General features: G+C 46.9%; 1 protein-coding gene across 1 annotated transcript; it reads right to left on the reverse strand.

Annotated features, from left to right (window-relative positions):
* Nucleotides 1–1,385: 1,385 nt before the first annotated feature.
* Nucleotides 1,386–22,243, reverse strand: HDAC11 (histone deacetylase 11). Its single transcript, XM_032972224.2, has 12 exons — nucleotides 22,148–22,243; nucleotides 21,726–21,819; nucleotides 20,061–20,141; nucleotides 17,087–17,235; nucleotides 14,839–14,939; nucleotides 14,568–14,684; nucleotides 13,582–13,624; nucleotides 12,637–12,713; nucleotides 11,951–12,013; nucleotides 10,109–10,205; nucleotides 6,636–6,814; nucleotides 1,386–6,002 (listed from the first exon to the last, which is right to left on the reverse strand). The coding sequence occupies exons 3-12, from the start codon at nucleotides 20,126–20,128 to the stop codon at nucleotides 5,850–5,852; spliced, it is 1,047 nt and encodes a 348-aa protein (XP_032828115.1). The 5' UTR covers nucleotides 20,129–20,141; nucleotides 21,726–21,819; nucleotides 22,148–22,243; the 3' UTR covers nucleotides 1,386–5,849.
* Nucleotides 22,244–22,322: the final 79 nt, after the last annotated feature.

The raw sequence follows: 22,322 nt of genomic DNA on the forward strand, positions 1-22,322 counted from the left end.
CGCATCGGCGCGATTAAATGCCGCGATCACGCCTCCTCTTCACCCCCACCCCCCCAGCCGGTCCCGTGGTGGGTAATAAGCTGGATTATTACCGGTGATCTCTGAGTAAGCCGAAATTTGGGGAAACTTGGAATTCAGAGTAAGCTGTAAAATTCGGGTCAGCCGGAATTTGGTGGTTTGCCGATGTTTGGAGTAAGCCAGAATTTGGTGGTGGCCGAAATTTGGAGTAAGCCGGAATTCGGGGGAAAGCCGGATTTTCAGAGTAAGCCGGAATTCGGGGTAAGCAGGATTTTCAAAATAATCCGGAATTCGGGGGTAAGCCGGATCCTCAGAGTAAGCCGGAATTCGGGGGGGGGGGGGGGGGTAAGCCGGATGTCAGAGTAAGCCAGAATTCAGGGCAACCTGGAATTCAGAGCTATAATTTCGGGTCAGCCGGAATTTGGTGGTGGCCTGAAATTAGGAGTAAGCCGGAATTGGGGGGGGGGGGGGGTAAGCCAGATTTGGAAAGTAAGCCGGAATTCGGGGTGTAAGCCAGATTTTCAGAGTAAACCAGATTTTTGGGGGTAAGCCGGATTTTCAGAGTAAGCTGGAAGTCGGGGGGTAAGCCAGATTCTCAGAGTAAGCTGGAGTTTGGGGGTGTAAGTCGGATTTCGGACTCAGCCGGAATTCAGAGTACTGTACGGTAAGCTGTAATTTCGGGTAAGTCAAAATTTATATGTGACGTCACATCAAAATGCGCAACTTTGAATAAATATAGGGTAAGCCGGAATTCGGAGGAAGTCGGCATTCAGGGTAAACTGGAATTTAGAGTCAGCTGTAATTTCGGGTTCGTTATAATTTGTTGGAGGCCAAAATTTTGGGGTAAGCCGGAAATCTGGATGTAAGCAGTGGAGGATGATGGATTCTGAAATAAAATCAAGCGTTGTGCTTTCGTCGATGTATTGTTTGTATTCCTACGAGAGGTCGCCGAACGACACGAAGTTTGCAAACGCGTGCTGAATGTGTAGGGGAACAATTGCCCCATCTTTTGCAGAGGTCGTGACAGAAAAGGGTTGGTGGTGAACGTGAACTGAGAATCACAGCGAATGAGATTGTAATAAAGGGGATAACGCCAAATACAAATGTGGTTAGATTCAATGTATTTCTGTGTTCCGTACTGCCATTCCTGGCCACTTCTCAGCCAGAGCCTATAACACCTGGTATTCCCAGGCAGTCTCCGATCGGACCATTCACTCGGCTCAAATCCCTGCTTAGCTTCCGAGATCTGCTAAAATTTGGCATATTCAGGATGCCTTCCTCGGTCGTAAGCAATATAGTACCGAAAACTAGCACCCAACAGTCCTTGTGCATTTCAAAATATTTAAAGACATCACACCAAAAGCCAATATATTTAAGTTTTACCTTTATTTAAAGACAATCTGCCTGTCTACTGTAAAGGTGAGAGAACATGACAGCATGCGTGTGCCGAGCATCATTCGAAACGCAATGCCGAACTATTTTAAGGTTCCCTGGAAGGATTTTCTAAATCGTCAAAGCAAATGAGTCACCAATCAGCCATGTTCTATTCACTGCTGGATGAAGGTAATCCCACGCCGTTGCCACGGCCCTTGTGTGTGGGGGGGGGGGGGGGGAGCTGATGTCGCTGCATCTGTGCTGTGGTCGTCCTCCGATGCGATTCCTCGTTTGAATTGCCATTCCATCACCATTTCTCGCCCATTTGCCATCATCCCTGCTCGCTTCGTCCTGCCCAAGGCCACTTCGGTCCACGCTTCGCGTCTCAATTACCAATTTGTTCTCTGACCCACGTGTCCCAGTTTCTGTGCACGGTAGTTCCAAGCGTGCAACCCTAAATGATTCGTTGCTTACTTGGCGCGCTTTTGTTCATTAATAGCGAGTCAGGGCCAAGTTTACAATCCATGTTATGGAAAGCATGACAATAATCGCGCGCGCTTTCAGATGCGCCTCTGCAGCTGTGGTGCCACCGCAGCGGAGCAACTCAGCCGGCGCTACCCTCTCTTCGCACCCCCCCCCCCCCTACACGAACGCACTCACGCCCCACTAAACACTCGCATGCACCCCCGTAGGGTCTCGAGGAGGGATCACGTGGTACGATGGGTTTCACCAGAGGACCCCATTAACAGGGACGTTCCACGGTTTCCCCGGACCCGCAGATTGGCTGAGCCCCCCAGACCGGATTACATGGCGCCCCCCCCCAAAAAGGGGGCATAGAGCTTTACAGGCCGGCCGCGATTAAGCATACACAACACGGGGGATGGTACCTCAAGGTAAGCACCCTGCGGCAGTGTAAACAGTGGGGTGGGAGGGAAAAGCCCCTAGGCATATCGGAGGATTTAAGAGAGAGGGCCCGAGGGGATTATCGGTGAGTCAGCGGTGGGGAACGCAGGTAGAGACAATGGAAAGAGGGGGGAGGACGTAACCCCCCCCCCCCCAACGGCCAGAGCGCTCAAAACGTCTGCAGAGAGGATTCAATAGGATGTGCAGGATGACGTAATATGACCCGGGGATTAAGGGGCTTTGGGAACATAAGGGGGCCAGGAGGGAAAATTGGGTCAGAGTTCTTCTGGAGTGGTGGAGAATACCAGCCGTCCTCAGCGTCCGTGGGACGCCTGCAGGGTGCAGCTGAAAACGATTGGCCAGGCAAAGTCTCCGAGGCGGGCATCTTCCCCAACCCCCATCGTGCAGCTGGAAAGGTGAGTAAGTACGGGGGGGGGGGGGCAATTCAGCCCAGCTCGCAGTCAGCTCGAGCTTGGAGGATAGACGCACTCTGCGACGGCCAGGTGATAGGTTAGGCGCTGTCCGAAGGGTGCTGGCTGGAGGGGGCCTTGAACAGGGGTTCACTATTCGCTCCGGGAATAAACCCTTAGCACAGACTGACGTTGTGACGCGTGGTGCATGTGTGTGTGTGTGAAGAGCGGTGGGACAGCGATCGGCGCACGATGGTGTGTAAGGGTGACTATAAATCAGAGTGTGTATGACGCGCGCGCATATTAAAATACAAACGGTTGCCCGCGCCAGCGCGTGTACACGCGAGAACCGCAGTATTAACGGCAAGGCACACGCGGGTATCGCGCAGAGAAAATCAGTGGGTGGGTACCGCGCGAGCGCCGATTAATTCATTAATATCCGGACCGCTCCGGAGCGTCGGTGGCTGCCAGCGAGTTGGTCAGTAACCCCCGTGGCCCTTCGCCTTGTTAACACAACGGCGTCGTGGAAATAATTAATTAAATCCCAACATACGTAATCCGCGCGGTTAGGACGTGCGAGTGGGGGGGGGGGGGGCGGGCACGCGCGTAATTAACCCCTAGGCGGTGTCGGCCAGCCGCTAGCTGTGTCGGTCAGAGAGGACCCTGGTACGGGGTGGGGAGGGCGGTCACCCGGTCGGGAGCGCGGGGGACCCCGAGAGACACAAACGCGGATGGGACGGGGGTGGGGGAGGCAAACGTCGCACCCCCCCCCCGCGCGTGGGGGGGGTGAGGGGGGCATCAGTCCCCACCAATTAGACGTGGCGCTCCCCCCCCCCGCTCGTGGTGAGTGAGATCAGCCCCCACCTAATGGGGAGTGGGGGGGGGGGCATCAGCCCTTACACAGCCGTCTGGAACGTTCCTCCTTCCAATAGTAGGAAACCAATGGAGCTATGCACTATTAAATCTAGATTGACAAACTCATTTGTGCTTAGTTTGTTGTCCTTCCCCCGCACCTCCGACGAGCACGGCTGGCTACGTACGGCGCGAAGGAAGTGTAACTAAAGATGTATTCTTCAGGCACACTGACTGGTACGTTACTTCACGTTCTCAAATGACATTGTCCAAAGTCGCCCCAATCGTGATCTTGCTCCCCCTCTGTCACAAATTTGGTCAATTTCCTTTTAATAAGCGTAGTGCTTCTGTTTCGCCAACCTGATGTTTCCGGGTTTTTTTCCCTATCATTCAGCTTTAGTCCCACTTTGCAGCCTTCTCTTGTAAAGTGTTTCAATCAATCTTTATTTTACGTGCCAACATCGCCCTCAATCAAGTCAGCATCAGGGCACAATCACCCCCTCGAGTTCGCTAGCATTGGCTCATATCATGCCAATGCCACCGGGTTTGTCAGCGGTTTAAACGCGAATGAGAAATGTCGTCCTCCCTGCAGCGACGGCGTCTGTGTGTTGCCAGGGGCAACTCGTGTCGGCGTTTCTGGCATGCGCAGCAGCGAGCCGCTCGGCAAAAGTAAATAAATAAATAAATGCGATTCGCACCAGAACCCGATTTTAACCACTTTCAAGTTTAGGGATGGGAAAACGAAATGGCCTATTCCCACTGCGGGCCCCGGGGCGTGTCGCCCGGCAAAAAATTTTCGGCCTAAACCCCGCGGTCTGAGAGCCAAATCCCCCGCAAGCGAGCGTACGCAGACAGAGGGACAGACAGACAAAAAATGCCTTTTATAGGTTAGATGCTACAGGCCCCGCACTAGCGTCATCCGGCACTGGTCGGAGTGGATTATTTACGACGTATAAATAAAAATGATAAGCAGAAACCCCCATTCTGTGCCTCGCATCGTACAATATTCTTGAGTCCATCAGCAAACTGAAGAACATTTTTAAGCAGCATTTGTTTATACAAGAAACCCATGGACTGGTTTTGACATTCTGGGTCTCAACAGCAGAGTCTTGTTAAACAAACGCTGCTGGAATACCAGATGTAATTGACGAGAGCACTCCATGTAAACCATGGGAGCCTGTTTAACGCAAAAAAAGAAATACAGTACGCAAACTCAATGCGTTGCCATAGAGCATCATGGTTAAAAGCAAATATAAGCAGAACTCCCTTCTGTCTCTCCACATGTAAATATAATTTTTTAGTGCATCAGCCCATTAACAATTAATGAAATCACGTCACATATAAGCTAACGATCAAACAAAACTGCACAAGACAGAATTAGAACACCATCAACATGGTGTAAAAAAAAAGAAGAGACAAACATTTTCTTTCACCTAATTGTGATCTTGAATTGCGACGATTTAACGCACCGCCTGGATGGGGTGTGGGGCGGTGAGTCGTGACTTGCCTCAATCACAGCGATAAAGAAAATGTAGTCACCACACATTGCAATGTTCCCAAAACAAACATGATGAGAGACATGATTAGAGGATTCCGCGAAGGTGGACTTTGCAAAATGTGAATGCCGGCTTCAGCGTTTGAATCCTTTTCATCTCAACCGAGTACTGGACATCTGTGAACTAAGAGCTTCCTAGCTCATCGGACTCCTCCAGTATATTCTTATTCTATAACCAAGAACAGACACAGCACTCTGCGTCCCCCCAGTATCCTTACCCATTTCTAAAGTGTCCCATTTATACCTACATGAGAGATCAGGATTCTTCAAAACTTGGCATGCTGGCAGGCCACACGATGTCAATGTGACGACTACTGTCTGTACCTCTCGTCTCCAGATATCTCATCTCTCCCTTGTTCATTTTCATCTTTTTAATCCGCATCTCTTTACGTCTCTGTGAACCATATGTCTCAGCAGGCCATAGTTCAGCGGAACACTCCCAAGAGCCTTTGTGTGTCACGTGGCCTCTGGGCCGCCAGCTGATGGACCCGTTACAATTATAATACCACTCAGCACAAGTGTTAGACCCAAAATTATTAAATAATCTCTACCAATGGACATACCAATTGGCAAAATATACAAACATTTATCCATATATATTTTTTTAACTTTTTACAAACTCATCATCGACAATATACACCATTTTGTATTTTCAAAAAATTAACATCATGCAAATTCAGGTTGGCAGCCAGTGTCCGAGCAGGGCCGCGAAGTCTCGAAGTCTCGAAGTCTGGACCCTAGCCGAGGAGCTTGTTCTGCCGGAGGTTCAGGATAGAGTCGGCGATAATTCTTGCCGTCTGCCTCATGTAGCCGCCCGACGTCACCATGACAATGGGGATGCCGCGGCTGCGTGCGGCCGTGAACACCAGCTGGTCGCGCTCGATGATTCCCTAAGAACACAAGCCAGACGGACCAGTCAAAGAGATTATTTCGGCCCTTAAAGGAACTGCTCCACATTTGGGTCTTCTTTCGACTGGCAGGAGAGTTCATCAGCGACGTTTTGACTTTCATGTCGAGGTTGTCAAGTGAGCTAGTGGGCGGATTAATTTCTGAAATGCTGCCAGCGAATGATAAAAGTGCACAGTGACGTTACTGTGTGGTGTTCACGGCTTGATATTGGCGACCAATATCTGGTCGAAGAGATGGCTGTGTCTGCTCACAGATATTCACGAGACCACTGCTGAAGCCATCCACTGGCTCACGAACCTCAACATGAACACATAAACAATGATCAACTCGCCAAACGAAAGAAGGTCCAAGGATCTTTAAGTCTACGAGTCTGCATGCGAGTTTAAATTTAAAACCACGTTTCACGTAGTAACACCACTGCACGTTTCCAAAGTTCGCCGATAGCGTTTTATATATTCGGACTGCTCGCGAAGCCGTCTTCCAGCTCACCCAACCAACCAGGACAGAAGCAAATGCACGTCGCCGATCAGCTCCCCGCTATACGGAGGTAGGTGACGACCGTGCTGGGGGGGGGGGGGGGGGGGGGGCGGTGCTGACCGTGGGCACGCCAGTACCTGTGGAGTGATGGACAGAGCGCCCAGGCGGTCCCCCTCCAGCACGTCGGTGCCGGCGTTGTAGACGATGACGTCGGGCGTGAACTCTCGGAGCGAGCGCTCCAGCGCCGTGCGCACCTTCTGCAGGTACTCGGCGTCCTGCGTGCCGCAGTCGAGCTCCACGCAACAGCGGATGCCGCCTGCACGCACGCGCAAAGCGCCGGTGGGTGTGCGGCGGCGATTCTCAATTTTCGTCCTCTGCCGAATTGGCACGTCTTTCGTGCCGGGCTCTTTTCGGCGCGCCCAAACTTGAGCTGGGTCAATTTTGTTCGACGAAATCGGTGCTGGAAATACGAGGCAAATGATTTATTTCATACTCTATTGGTTCTTTCGGTAAAGTCACGTAGGTAGAAATTTTGTTTTTATGACTTTACCGAAAGAACCAAAGAGTATGGATTCCCGCAGTCACGAAAGCTTCAAATCAAGATTATTTATTTTAGTGAACATTGACTACCACTACCCACAAACAGGTAAAAGTGTGCCCTGACTAGGACGAAATGAAATTAACTAGTCTGAAGACACAGACTAGGATAATTATGTGACATTATTAGAAACTGTAGTGCTTCGAGGAAGACCAAACAGGTTAATTGGCTACTTATGTATGTAAAACATTAAGCGAGCTCACCGATTATCTGACCCAATAATAATGAGGGTGAAAATATTGTGCACACCTCACACCAACACTTCACACCTAAGAATTGACTGCTTTTGTCGACAAGGCAAAGGAGAATGAATACATTAAATCCACAGCCTAAACATTGACTTCTTCGGGAATCAACGAGGCTTCGAGCACATGAAACGAAACGATGGGCATCGTGCCAAACAGAAGGCGAGACGATTATCACGGTTGGGTACGTTTGGTGAGAAAAAAAGCTAAACACACATACACGCAAACACATGCAGTTAAACAAACATTGCCTGCATAACATAAGAAACACTGCATGAAATTGTGGAGCCAATGCGAAACGCATGAAGAAAATCCACACCTGGACAGTTGTTGTCATCAGTTGACCTCTCACCGCTTCTCTAAATCAGATGTGCTCAAGGCAAGGTTGTCTTGCTTGAGCAAACCAAGGCACCTCAACCTGAGCCTCCCCCTCGCATGCCCAGGCTGATAAGATTCAGCGTGAACACCAGGACAAAGAGGCAAACGAATGCGGCGAAGAGCGTCAGCAGCAGCAGTATGATGGCGTAAGTGGCGGTCAGTGCCCAGTCATCCCCGCGTTGCATTGTAACCGACAGACGCCGCAATCCGGGGGACCTGCCAAGCCGCGCCGATAATCCTCCTTGAGCCTCCGCAGTGAAAGGCTGCGATGGGCCGATGGGCCACTGGCCTTGCGTGTCGTGCATCAGAGGGCAGGGGGGGGCAAATGTCCTCTTTGTCCCTGCGCTGTGTGTGGCACCACGTAAATAACCAAACCGGCACCAAGCTGTTTCTCACGAGCTAAGTCGGCAGTCCTGAGCCCACAATGGTGACGCAGCGTGCGGGGGGCGGAGGCTGCAACCACTCTGGTCTGCGTGAGGTTTTGCGTTAATGTGCCCTTGTGTCAGGCAACAGATTTGTAGCCACTCTAATCTTCTTTTGAGCTGCAGTATAGCGAGCATGGATTACAGTTTTCAGGCCGCTCGGATTAATTGGAGAGATGGATCCCTTGTTTTATCACGGAGGACTAACTGCTGAAAAAGTGGTGCATCGCGAGAAATGAAGATGCCACACTGGTCGATTTTGTACGGACTGCACGGATGCAATCGACCCACACAAGTTTCAACAAATAGACGATGTTTATTTAGCCGGGCGGTGTTGGCACACGCCTTGTAGTATAAATCCCTTCTCACGGGCGTTGAGGAGGTGCCATACCCTGCACTCGCCAGGAGAAGGCAGCACAGCAAAAATGTGGACTCCACCTGTTCCATCTGTATGGAAGCGAGCGTTCCCTCCTCGCACTTGTGGATTTTCTCCAGGTCGTCTGATTTCCTCACACATGTAATTACTCATTAGTTGGCCGACAACACCTTCATATATATAGAGGACCGCAGAGCTTGGGCAATTTTTGGTGCCGCCTCATTGCTCGGCTGCTTTCCCGCTTGTCTGTGATTTCTCCTCGCGCCTTGGAGTCGTTCCCTCGCTCTGAGAGTGATCAAATACTGCGCAGCACGTTGCAAAGTATAAAAGTATGATTACTTATTAATTAAACTTTATTTGTGACTAATGAAAGCATGATAAACATATTGAGAACAGGAAATACTGCAAATATGCTTGTCTTCATGTTCAAACACAAATGTAATTAATGTTCGTCTTTTGTTTAAGCTAAGCTTGATAAGACACCTAATCTCATTATCTTTCACTTAAGCATAAACACTCCACGACAATCAGCACTCTGTGAAGAACAAAGCCAAAACCTTTTTGTTTAAAGAAATGATTGTTTTTTAATTTTGAAAAAAATAGAACCGATATCCTCGCAGTGATTTCGAAATGTAGTTTAGAGAGAAAAGCCGTTTCTAAATTTCAGAATCCCCTCTGTAAACAAAGTGCTCAAAAGACCCGATAGACTCCGTAAGCTATTGCCGAGCATCCATCTGTTAAGGAGTCACCTAGTCATAACATCCACAGTGAGCCTCGCTTGCTTCTTCTCCAATTACAGTCCAATTGTGCTATCAGTGTCGTGTCATGGGACAAACTGTCCATGCAGATCTCTCCTAGAACATGTTTGAGAACATGTTTGAGAACATCTTGCAGTGAAGAGGCATCACAGGCCTGCTCCTGATATATCAAAAGGTCTCTTTAATCCAGTCTAATATTTAATAACTGCCAGTCCAAACACTGTTTAGTATTTGACAAAATTACACGTAGAAAGGAATTGAATAAGATGCTGTCGTTTTAGTTGTTGTTGCATAAATAACTGGTGATCAGGTTGAAAACGCGGTTCATTAATGGGGGACTACATTGCATTGAAACCCCGGATCAGTCACGGATCACAGTCACCCGGCCACCTCCTCCACACCAACACAACATTCATCACGCATAGTCGGCGAGGGACCACTGCGCCAAACGTGTGACCTCTTGCGACAGAATTCGCATCGACTGCTCTTGCTGCCAAACACCTGGTGTCTCTCGAGTGATTTGTTTGATCCACAGACGGATCACGAGCGGGGGGAGGCGACCACGGTGGACGGCGCCATTCCTTTGAGGATCGCAGTCCTTCACTTGGAAATGTCGGCCGTCAACCGAAGTGCGCAAATTTGCTGGAGTTTGCGCATCACGACGGGGCGACGTGTCCACAGAGTGACAGCCGTCTGCCACTTGAACTGAGCTCTCGATCGCTAGGAGACGGGTCGCGGACGCAACGGTGACATTTCCGTCGAACCGTCGGATGCAACACTCTCAGCTTTACTGGGGCCAAGGATGCATGAGTAACAGTCAAGAGCCTTCTCACGTTTGGCGGCCGAGTCGTGCGGGTAGATGTGCTGGTTGTACACGTCCATGATGTACACGCGGCTGTCGCCCATGAAGTCCCGCTCGTGTCCGTTGCCCTGCGCCACCCGACATGGCCAATCAGTAAGGTTTGTGACGTGAACAAAACGTGCCAATTAGCGACGACTTCAGCACATCGGTGCGATGGCGAGTAAAGCCACAACATTTGCAATTGAGCACGACGTTTCGCGGGTGATTACAACCGACTTCATCGGTCGATTTTCCAGAATTGTGAAGATGTTTTCCTGCTTCTGGTCTTAAATAGAGCAGGATACTGTCATGACTGTGAGCCTATACGGTGCAAATATTAGAGGGGAGTTTATTGTAATCGTATAAATTATAATGCAGAGGTCGGCAATTTGCAGCCCCATAGCCGCATGCGGCTCTTTAAGGACTGCTTCATGACGTTATTTATTAAAGACCCAACGTCTCGTATTCACATGCATTGCGGCTCTTGAAATACAGTACTGAATCTTTTCTACCGAAATTTGTATAAATGGCTCTTCTTGTTATTTTCATTGCCGAACTCTGTACTAATGGATTATGTTAATGATAAAATATGCGGTACATATTTCCATATTTATTATGAATGCTGTTGGTCGCGAAAGCCTCCGTGTTAAGTTAACAAACGTTATCGGCTCACACGTGGCTCACGCTCGTTTAAAGGAATACGCATTCAGCCCATCGCCCTGTACGTAGCCGAGACGTGAATGTTACTGAAGGCCGATGCCTCGAGATTGCAGGCGATCCACGTGCAATGACAGTTGTTGCATGCGTGGAGTCCGCCGCCGCTCCGAATTTGTGACGAGTGACCGAATAACGGCGCACAGTAACGGCCTAAGAAACATTGACGTCGCGATCGCTGACAGCCGATTTATAGCTGCTCGGAAAGCCAAAAGGGCTGGACGTGAACAAGAAACTCAAGTCTGAGACTGGCAACTTCTGCTTCTTTTACACTTAGCAGCTTGTTAAACATGTTCCAACACAACAGCTGTGTTTTTTAGGTTCAGTCTTCCTTTAATGAAGATGAAATGCCCATTAGCGCTCTCCTAATAGTCCGAATGGATGTGTGTCGGAGGAATAAAGCTCTGTATTCTCATATTCCTGACAGAAGGCAACTTACGCTGTAATCTCCTCTATTTTCCCAGTTAAGCCGCACCACGTCTAAAGGGTCACCCAGGAGGGTCCCGCATCGGGACGTTTGGCCATTTCCACGAATTAGCGTTTGGCATATCGTGATGGGTACTGCAAGATCCGACCATGTCTGTCCAGTGCTCGCTGAGCTGCATTGGCTTTCGGTTGCCAAATGAATACATTATAAGGTCGCCTTCATTACACAATAAGCGATTGCCACAAATGAAACACAGTATCATGCTGATCTCGTTAAGGAGCATAAACCATCACGCGAACTCCGGTCGTCCTCGCAGCGGCTTTTAGCTGGCCATCGAAAAAAAGACGGTGGTCACCGCATCGCGCGCTTTCAGATGCGCTTTTGGGGCCGTGTGGAACGCTCTTCCGTCCGATATTAGGAGGCCACTGGAGCTATGCACTTTTAAATTTAGATTGAAAACCAAATTTCTTTCGAATTGATTTGTGTTTAGTTTGTTGCCGTTCCCCCCGCACCTCCAATTTGCACGGTTGGCTTCGCACGGCACGAAAGAATTTCAACATACAAACATACAAATGGAAGTACCCGGTAATGCCTAAAAGTTATTACTGCACCATGGGAAGGGTCTGCTGAGAAAAACCGTGCTCCTAGTCCACAGAACAGATGGCAATCATGCCCGTCACGGCGTCGTCATACCTGATGGGCATCCAGATCAACAATCATGGCTCTGGCAACGCCGTCCACACGGTCAAAGAGGAACTGCAACATCAAAGCAAAATAGGAAGAGCATAATTGGTGTGTGGGCATTTCCACTGCTGAAAGCCTGGCAGGTGTCTTATTAGCTTGCGGTAAAGACTGCAATTGCAGACATGTTGGTAATATGAGTCAATACAAATGTTTTGTCTATTCCAGTGACTTAAAACAATTAATTTTCAGGTGGCCCAGTGGTGCAGTTGTATAAATCCAAGTCAGAGCACTGAGCTGGCATCGCTTGGAACCTGAATTTAAATCAGAGCAGCCACTCGTGATTCAGCCGGGATCTGAGAGAATAAAAAAAACTTTTGGATGACATGTGATGAAAATTATTTGGAGGCCACGTAAAAGATGTGAGCACAGCGTACGTAAGAATGCCGACTTCAGAAGCTATTCAGCGATGCCATCCTCCGACACAAAGAGATGCACCGCTTGCTGCAAGGGTTCTGGATGTAAATTTATTTATTGCTTTTGTATCATAAAGCCAACAGAAACATTGCGATATAATTCAGCTGCACTGAAAGTACAAAAGAAGATTGAAAGAGATCAAATATAACGATGGCAGTGTTTACTGTTTACTTCGCAGGGTCTTCTCTGCTTGTGCGTAGAAACCAAGGCAGTGAACTGACCTTGATGCACAAGGTAATGTCGGCGTAGACACAAAAGCCTCCACCGTTATCCCCGGAGCAGTGGTGAAAACCGCCGCCTGGAATCCACCGAAATATTGTCAGTGTCACCCACTATATTGCATATATAATTTACCCACACGCATTCTAGGTGTAATAAAGTTATGGGCTTGAATGATGCCTTATTATCCACACTTGATGACAAAACCACATTACAGTAAAGCCTTGGATTGCGAGCATAATTCGTTCCGGAAACGTGTTTGTAATCCAAAGCACTCGTATATCAGTTGTGATCACATGACGCTGGGCAGACAAAGCGTATACGTACTACTCGTATTGCAATACCTCGTTCGTTTATTAAATTAATATTTATTTTAAAAAATTTGCTCGTCTTGCAAAACACTCGCAGACCAAGTTACCCGCAATCCAAGGTTTTACTGTACCTCAATATGTACTCCAATCCCTCCAATGGCTCCCAATCCAATCCCAGATCATTTTCAAGATCACACTGTCATCAAAATCCTCCGTGCACCTCTCCCGTTATTTCACTCTCCTCCACTCTGCGTGCTTTCAACTGCAGAAACCGAGGCTTTCTACTGAAGCCCCGAAGTCTACAATCAGCGGGAGGTCACTCATTCTCTTCTGCTGCCACCATGGTCCATAACTTCTCACCCACCCCAGTAATTCGTGCTGGGGACTTATAGTTTTGAGTTTGTTGTTTTTCTCCAGCACCTTCGATTAGCATGGTTGGCTATGCACGGTACAAAAGAAGTTCAACATACATACTATTCCCTGCCCCTGATGAAGAGTCTAGGCTCAAGACTTCCCTTGTTTCCTCCGCCTATGACTGACTGCCTCTCTATGAAAATAAATATGCCCACCGTATCTAAACAGCTATCTTGAGATGTGAGTGTATTATACACGACACTAATGTGTTTTATTACTCACCGATGTTGAAAGCCCAGCCTCTCTCCATCGCCAGCTTTCCTGCCTAACATGATTGTCCAACACAAGAAAACTCATAAGTTTGTAAGCTTTATGACATAGGAAATTGACCTATTGCACAGCTTACAATATTGACCAACCACACATCACATGATTAATTCTGAGTTTAACACTTAAGCAACACTTTTTTATTGTTTTCAAAGTGGAAGGACTTACCCTTTAACTCGGGCAAAAACAACACGATCAAGGAGAAGATTTCACACCTTTACTCATTAAGAAATGTCATAATTGCTTGGGGGGGAAATACGATGGGAGTGAATTCCAAACTCAAGGGTAGAAGCAGAAAGAGAAGTGTTTTAGCCTGCAGTATGGTGGTTGAAACAGTCAGCATGGTAGACATGTCAACTCTTAATGTAAGCAAAGCAGATGTCACAGAGCTACCTCTGAGATCCCATCAAGTGACCTTATCGACAGATTCACACCACGAAAGACTCTACGTACACCACACAGGTAAAAACATAATCGATTTGTGAATCAATTGACGTCTCAGAATCATGACAATTCCTCCGAGTGTGGAGGCGTAAATCGAAACAATGGAGATAGCTCTTCCCATGATTCCAGTGGCACGGGCAAAGGGCCTTGTTTCACAGAAACATGGGCCGTGAGCTTGAGCTTTACAATTTTAACTATTCTTATTTTACCAGGTAAGGCCCAATGAGCTATATAGCTGTTTTTCAGAGATCACCTAGCCACAAATGGTAGCTCAACGAAGTGGGTTAGCATGTGGAAATGTATAATAGCAGCCGAATACTTGAAACGCATGTTTCTAATTGTGGAGGGAAAATCGGGGAGAAGCAAAAAAAACACGCGACCACGGGGAGAACACACAAACTCTAAATATACAACAGGGCGTCAGGGTCGGGATCTAACCCACGACCTCCTGTGCACCAGGCGAGGTAGTTAACATCTCTCCACCGTGGCACCCTTACCAGGACAGTGCCGCCCGTCTGCAGCAGGAAGGGCCTCAGTACGCTGCGCCGCACCAACACGTTGGGCAGTGCCGCGACGCAAGGGACCTCCGTTATCCTGGCCACCGTGATGGACCACTGCCAAGCCAGAGAGGGGGGGCTCAATTATCGGACAGAGCACGGGGGAGGGGGGGGGGTCCAAGCACTGCACACACCTTGGGGGTGGCTTTTAAAAGTTCGAATGTATTGCGAGCGTCCTGCGTGCGGATCCAGCGGCGGCTGGCTTGCCGACCTTGAGGCTGTTGAGGTAGCGCTGGGTGTGAGCCACGAGTAGATCCTTCTCCTCCGCCTCCCGCGGTTTCACCAGCACATCATCCGTGATCATGTTTGCCTCTGCGCACGCCATGGGAACGGACGATTATTGGAGGGTTATTGTGAGTGGAGAAAGGGAGAAAAAACAAACAAATACAGCTTTAAAAATCGCCCATGTGAATGAGGGAGACGCAGTCAATTTAATGTACGACTACATGTTTGTAGGTTGAACTTCTTTCGCACTGTGCGTAGGCAATCGTGCTCATCGGAGTTGCACCCAACTGGTAGGAATCTAAGCTGTTTGAAAAGACGCATGCTCAATTAGTTGTCTACTGCACTGCATAGAGACGTGGATGTATACCATCATCTTTAAATTGCAATAACCCTTCAGAGTCTTAATATTCGAATCGTTTAACAGAAGTATAGCCACTCTCAAACTTACTTGGCTTCTAATATTCGACAACATTCGGCACATTTATGCTGAATTGGTCATAGGCAAAGGAGACATTCCCCAAAGACCACAAAAGTCATGGAGATGTTTCTCAAGTCACTATTATATGTATTGCTTCCACTGACATCAATTATTGTCTCTTTTAATGCAATTTATTGAAAGAGCCATCTGTGGATGCAAAATATAAAGTGGACATCCTTGAAATTAAACATTAATAGCGGCGCGGTTTTACGAGGGTTGTACAAAAAAAAAATCTATTGTTGTATTGTACTATACTCGAAAGTCTGTGCAGACCGCTTTCACGAACCCACACTGCCAAGCAGGCGAAAGTAGAGTGTGGTGCAATAACCTCCACCAGCCACACAGCGTGGGGAGGCACTCATCCAGGAGTGGATTGACAAAGGGCTGTGAATTATTTTCTATTAAGTTATTTTTTGACGCTTTCAAGGGCCGCACACGTACATTGCATTGACACAAGAGCTGCACACATGCATTGTATTTAACAATTTCTTCCTTATAAACTAAAACTAAACAATTTTTTAACTTTACCAGGTAAGACCCACTGAGCTATATAGGTTTTTTTCAGAAGCAACCTGGCCACAAATGATAACTCAACAAAGTAGCTTATCACGTGGAAATTTACAGCAGTCAAATCATCTAAATGGACGTCGATTTTAAATGTGGATGGAAAAACCGGAGGACCCGGAGAAAAATCCACGCGACCACAGGGAAAGAGACACGCAAACTCCAAAAATACAGGTGTCACGGCCGGGATAAAACCTACGACCTCCTGCATACCAAGCGAGGTAGTTAATATCTCACCACCGTGGCGCCCTTATGCATTTGCTGTGTCTAACTTTACAAACAGGAAAATGTGGCACGACTTTATATTGAAGACTGCAAAATCTGCACTGTGTAAAAATATATTGAATCGATTGAGATGCTCTAGAAAAGGCACTGTAAAAATAGCAGGGACATTGTATTTTAAAAGCTGAGATCCTAGAAAAGTTGTTTTAAAATAAATATAGCATAGGCCCACAAAAGATGGAACAATAAAAAAATAGCTCTTACCTTGTCTCACACAAATGTAAAGCCTCCAAATTGAGTCCATAATTAAACAATTCAGCCAGGTGGTTAATCTTTATAGCACTCCTGTGATGACAATATGACATCATTCCCATACCTATACCTTTTAATACATCAATTTATTGGCATCACTATACTACATTACGGCAACGTGTTTGTCCGTGACTTTTAAGTCTCTACGTATTGTCATTGACAAAGCTTCAGTCTTGTATCAAATATCCCATGAAAGAACCTAGGCAAGAACTTGCAAGAGCTAGAGTGCTGACTTTTTGGAATGCCTATTTTTTAAACACATGGATCAACATATTCGATACTTCAGTCCTGGCTAGATTTGCGGTTCCACCGTGGCGATATGTTAACTACCTTGTCTGGTATACAGGAGATCGTGGGTTCTATCCCGACCCCGACGCCTGTATATTTGGAGTTTTCATGTTCTCCCCGTGGTCACGTGGATTATTCTCCAGGTCCTCCGGTTTTCCCCTCCACATTTAGAAACGTGCATTTAGAGTATTTGGCTGCTAGAAATTTCCACATCACAAGCCAACTTCGTTGAGCTATCATTTGTGGCCAGGTCGCTTCTGTAAAAGAGCTATGTAACTCAGTGGGCCTTACCTGGTAAAAATAAAAATAATAATTTAGTTTTAGTAGTTTAGATTCATGATCAATCTGCTGTTACACAGCTGCCGCTCACCTTTCAAATACTGCACGACCTTGCCCCACTTTCCTGCATCAAACGGATGCATCTTCTCCAGCCCCATGAAGGTGATGTTGTAGTCGGATGTGTAAACGATCGGCATAAGGCTGTCTGCCACTTCCATGTACAGCCGGGTCTCATGAAGCCTGACCACAAGCATGCACGCAAGAGAGTACACTGAGGCACCTGATACACATTATGGTATTTGGCATGAGTCTGCTGGTGCTGTGTGGGATTGTATGGTATAAATCTACTTTCACGAGCACAGATGACTGCTTAGTGTTACAATTAGAAAGTTGTGAGCTAAAATCTGAGTTGTGGGATAAATCGGCCCATAATTCATCGTACATCTATTGTAAGCAGTGGTGGCTGCTGAGTAAATATATCGGTTCATTTCAGTTTCATTTCAGTTTATTTATTTTGGTATAGCCCTGTGAGCCATTCGGGTCTTGAATCGGGTGCAACCACAACAAACAAAAAAACAAAAACACGAACGAGAAAAACATCTTAAAGTGACTATGTGACTGTACAAACAGAAAATCCATGACAAAAAACAGCAAAATATTCCTGAAAAAAGCACCGTACACCAACGCTGTGTGCAAGAAATCCCAGTGGGATACAAGTCAAACAACCACAACAACCACAAGAAAACTTAGACTAAGACCATCAGTCTAACTCCGTACTACAACAAAACAATCATGTCCAAACCAAAAAACGTTTACGAAATCACCAAAAAATAAAGCCATAATTGCAACTTAACAGTGATCACAGGGACTGTGACCGAATTTTTACAATAAACTACATAAATAACATGTAACACCAAATCCTAGAGCCATAGCTGGCTGCATGAGTTACTCCACAACAACAGAAGCATCAGTCAGAGTATCAAATTTTTCAATGCACCTTTAAGATCAGCACGCTAAATCAAAATACAGATAATACTTTGCAGCATCATCTGGAGCGAAACATTTTATCTTATTTTACGCCAATGAATATCAGTGGCAGCTAGGGGTGTACAACTCCTCTAGAGAAGTTTTGAGAGAAGATCTCATTGGTAGCGATTCAAGTTGCAGTTTATTGGCAATAGCATTCCAGACCCTGGGGGCATCAATAGCAAAGGCCCTTCCTCCAGTTTTTGTACGGCAATAGGGAATGCGAAGCTGGTAAATGAGCGAAGACCTGAGGTCAAATTTGTTCTTTAAAACAGAGGAGACCCAGCAGGTAGTCTGCAGATTTTTTTGTAAGTACATCGTGAATAAATAAGATCTGGTGCACAAGCCGTCGAACATTAAGAGATGTTAAGTTTGACCCAATGTAGAGATCACAGTGGTAAGTCCTATATGGGCAGTTCAATGTAAATCTTAAGGCCGAGTGATAGATGGAATCAAGCTTCTTCAGTACAGTACTTGGGGCTGATTCATACACGATGTCACAGTAGCCAAGTAGAGGCAGTACGGTAGCTTTTATCAATTCCAAACGGAACATTGGGGGGGAAGCACTGCTTGTGTCGATACAGAAAACCAATTTTATTTTTGTCTTTTTACCAATATAATCAATGTGATCTTCAAAAATCAGTTTTGAATCCAGGAAGACCCCAAGATACTTATAGATCTTGACTTGCTCTATTTGATAATTATTTAAGGAATGTAATTGGGGAAAAATAACTTCCTGCTTTAGTCCTGGTGAGAAGCATAGCACCTTGGTTTTGGAGCTATTCAGGACTAGTTTAAGAGCAACTAGCTGATGTTGTAGTTTGTTGAAATCACCTCGTAGCTTAGCAATCACGTCATCCGGACAGCCGCTAGCAGTAATCAGCATCGTGTGGTGTATGGAAGCCCTTTGGGGGAGGGAGAGCAAGGACAGGGGAGAGGTGAAGACGCAGTGGGCAGGGGAGAAGAAGAGGGTGGGAGGTGACGAGGGAAGGGAGGGCTTTCTTGCACACAGTAATTTTTCCCAATTACATTTTTCACTCGAAAGGCCCAGTTCCACCAGCTGCCACCGATTAATGAGCACCACTTTTATATAAATCTAAAGAGGTTGGCCAATGAAGAGCATGGTTCCGATTATACAAACAAAATAATTTCCACCAAAGGCTCAGGACCGCTCAAGGAGATGAGCACCGCTCAACACTTGCCTGAGTATTCAGACACATTTTTACCATTGACTTGACTTCCACGTACAGTACACAATATTCATTTAACACTTGATGACCCAAATTTTCATTCAATAATCTATTTTTTCGTCTCAATCTTGTGTCTCATTTGTATTGTTCCTTGGACTTTTTTCTATTTCGTTTGTAGAGAGTTTGTCCATTCCGTTAACTTATGTATTAATAAATATCATATCAAACCACGTAATTTTCTTAAGCACAAACTTTACATAAACGGCAAACAATTAATTATAAACCACATCATCTCATGCATTGTTCGTGCAAAAACAAAAAAAAATAAAACTTAATAACGTGTTTTTTTGTAATTTTTTCCTGATCGTGCTATCTGCCACATTAAGCGTAGAACCACATTAAATACGATGGCTTTTTTTGTGCAGCTATTTGGTGACTGGACTTAGACCATTAACCTACTTCACTTGTGAACCCAGCTAAATCCCAGGCAACTGTCTGGCTTCGAATCCATGCTCTTTGCAATGCCAGCTCAGCATTCCAACCCCTGAACCACACAGAAAGCTCATTGAAATCAACGTCAAAGGATGAATCGATGCATCGTTACATGCCGAGCACGCAACCACGTTTGGCAATCAAAATGAAACGCCACTCTGACCTCTGAACCACACAGCAAGCTCATTGAAATCAACGTTCACGGATTAATCGATGCCTCGTTACATGCCGAGCACGCAGCCACGTGTGGCAATCAAAATAAGACACCACCATGGGGACGGTGGTGTTACGCTTATGCACGGTTCACCATGCACGCAAGTAGGATTAGATTTTTACGGTGGCTTCCCATCCCATCACCTTTCATCTTGTTTGCCACATTGTGCAGTGGCTGTTGCACTCCCCACAGCAGCTTCTTTCGCTTGCATTGTGTACGATGGACTGGAACGAAAGCATTCAACACGCAACTGATTACAATCACCAAAGTGGCTTACGTTGCATACATCGTCAGCGCAGATGGAATTATGGTAATAGAGGATTAGAGCTGGCGTGTTGCAGACGCCTGCAATCCAGTGCTCTGGAGACAGTGGTTCATGATTCGCACGTGCTATTTTTTGAAACTCTGAACCTTTTGGTGGCTAGGACACGGCAGGTGGGTTTTGCGCAAATATCCACGAGGACCGTTCTTTGCGTTATTCACTCTTGTGTATTACACAGTATTCTAGATTTAAAGCTTTCGTGACTGCTAGGATCCATACTCTTTGGTTCTATTGGGTAAAGTCACGTAGGTAAAAAGTAAAATAACAAAAATCACGACGTTTCGGCCACAACACAAGCGGCCTTCGTCAGGTGAAGGGACGGGACTGTCTGGAGGACAGCGCTGGAGTGAAAAAAGCCACGCTCAGATCACGACCTTTAAGCTGTGTGAGAAGAAGGCGCTTTGTTTCTTCTCTTCAAGGCGCTTTGTTTCTTCTCACACAGCTTAAAGGTCGTGATCTGAGCGTGGCTTTTTTCACTCCAGCGCTGTCCTCCAGACAGTCTCGTCCCCTTCACCTGATGAAGGCCGCCTGTGTTGTGGCCGAAACGTCGTGATTTTTGTTATTTTACTTTTTACCTACGTGACTTTACCCAATAGAACCAAAGAGTATTACACAGTATCTACTCGGGGTAGCAGCAGCAGCAAGGTACCACCAGTGGAGAGTTTCCAGCTTGTTGCAGGGCCTTGCGGTTGAAGTGGTGGGGCCACCCCTGGTTAATACCGGTGGCCGTTTTGCATACGAGCGGTATGCTTCCTGATGGACATTAAAGATCCCCGTGACGTTGCTCGAAAAATAGTTGATTGCCAAAGCGTCAAAAAAGCGTACATTTGAGAAATGTTAGTCCTAGGAAAACGAGTACGGCAAAACATCGACCACTACTGGCGCAGACGGCGCTGTGTTGGCGTTGCTGAACCACACAGAAGCCACAGCTGGCTCCAAGACACGTATTTGGGTCACCCTGTGCCTTTATAAATCTCAACGTTCGCCCTACAAACGTCTCATTACAATGGGGGAAGAAACACAAACGAATAGACGAAAGAAAAAACACCGTGTTGCCTGTATTGAAACGGGCTGTACGTCGTATGGGGCCCTGCAAACTCAATGTCCCTGTACAGGAACACGGGGGGCCGGGGGGCCCCCCCAAGGCTATACGGGTTGACGAGCTGTGGTGACAGCCAACGCTGGGAGACGGAGCGATGAAATCCGTGGGACGCGGCGCAGCGAGTGGGCTTCGTGGTGGCATCGCAAGACCCGAGAGAGAGGGGGAGAGGGCCTTCGTTCATCCAGCAGTGGATTACACCCGGCCGAGAGCCTTCAATTAAACAGAAATAGACGGTCTCGCACGCACACACAATAAAAAAAAACAAAGGAAATTGCAATGAAGCGGCCCGTCACGGATGTGCATTTAACGCATTAATAAGAACAGTAGTCGTAGAGGCGCCACTGTGATGTTACACCGGACCGAAAAGCGCCCACGATCACTCACCTCAGTGGCCCAGGAAGAGGCGCTCGATCCCGGCAGAGTCATCTAGGCGAGCCCGGTGCTTCATACCCACGCAGGCCGCGAACAAACTACATTCCTGTAAATGAGGCGTGTGTGGTTACTTAAAATCGCATTTTACGCTTACGTGAAATTAAACACAACCCTATAACGTATGAAAAAAATATATATCCACGAAACGCAAGCTTCAATGCAGTCTATGTTAACGCAAGGAAGCGTGCGTTTAAAGATCAATGTAAACACGCTGCAAAATGTTGCATTGGATCGCGCAGCGTTCCTCGGCACGCATCTGGTCCGAATTACACAGAGGGTTGGTGAATGTTTAAAATAACTTATTTTTTGTATTCCTCTTTATCGCAGCAAATTGCACAGTCGTGTTACGAAACTGCACAAGTCACGGTACTTACACAGGTGCGTTCACACATAAGAGCTACCCAGCAGGGCCCTCTAGTGCTGGATAGGGGGGGGGATCGAGTGGGCAAATTATACTTTGCAATATCTCCATACACAATCACAACTTTTTTGCCTTTTATATATATGGAGATATGGAGAAGATGTTTCGGCTTGGCTCTAATTGTCCAC

The sequence above is a fragment of the Petromyzon marinus genome, chromosome 48 (genome assembly GCF_048934315.1).
Source record: "Petromyzon marinus isolate PM22_M1 ecotype Great Lakes invasive population chromosome 48, UKy_Petmar_22M1.pri1.0, whole genome shotgun sequence".
NCBI lineage: Eukaryota > Metazoa > Chordata > Hyperoartia > Petromyzontiformes > Petromyzontidae > Petromyzon > Petromyzon marinus.

Coding starts and splice junctions, on each gene's coding strand:
- HDAC11 (XM_032972224.2), bottom strand. CDS start 20,128: ATGCAAGCGAAAGAAGCTGCTGTGGGGAGTGCAACAGCCACTGCACAA. Junction 14,685..14,838: donor GCTACCTCAACAGCCTCAAG/GTCGGCAAGCCA, acceptor CTGGCTTGGCAG/TGGTCCATCACGGTGGCCAG. Junction 10,206..11,950: donor TTGATCTGGATGCCCATCAG/GTATGACGACGC, acceptor CGGGTGGCGCAG/GGCAACGGACACGAGCGGGA.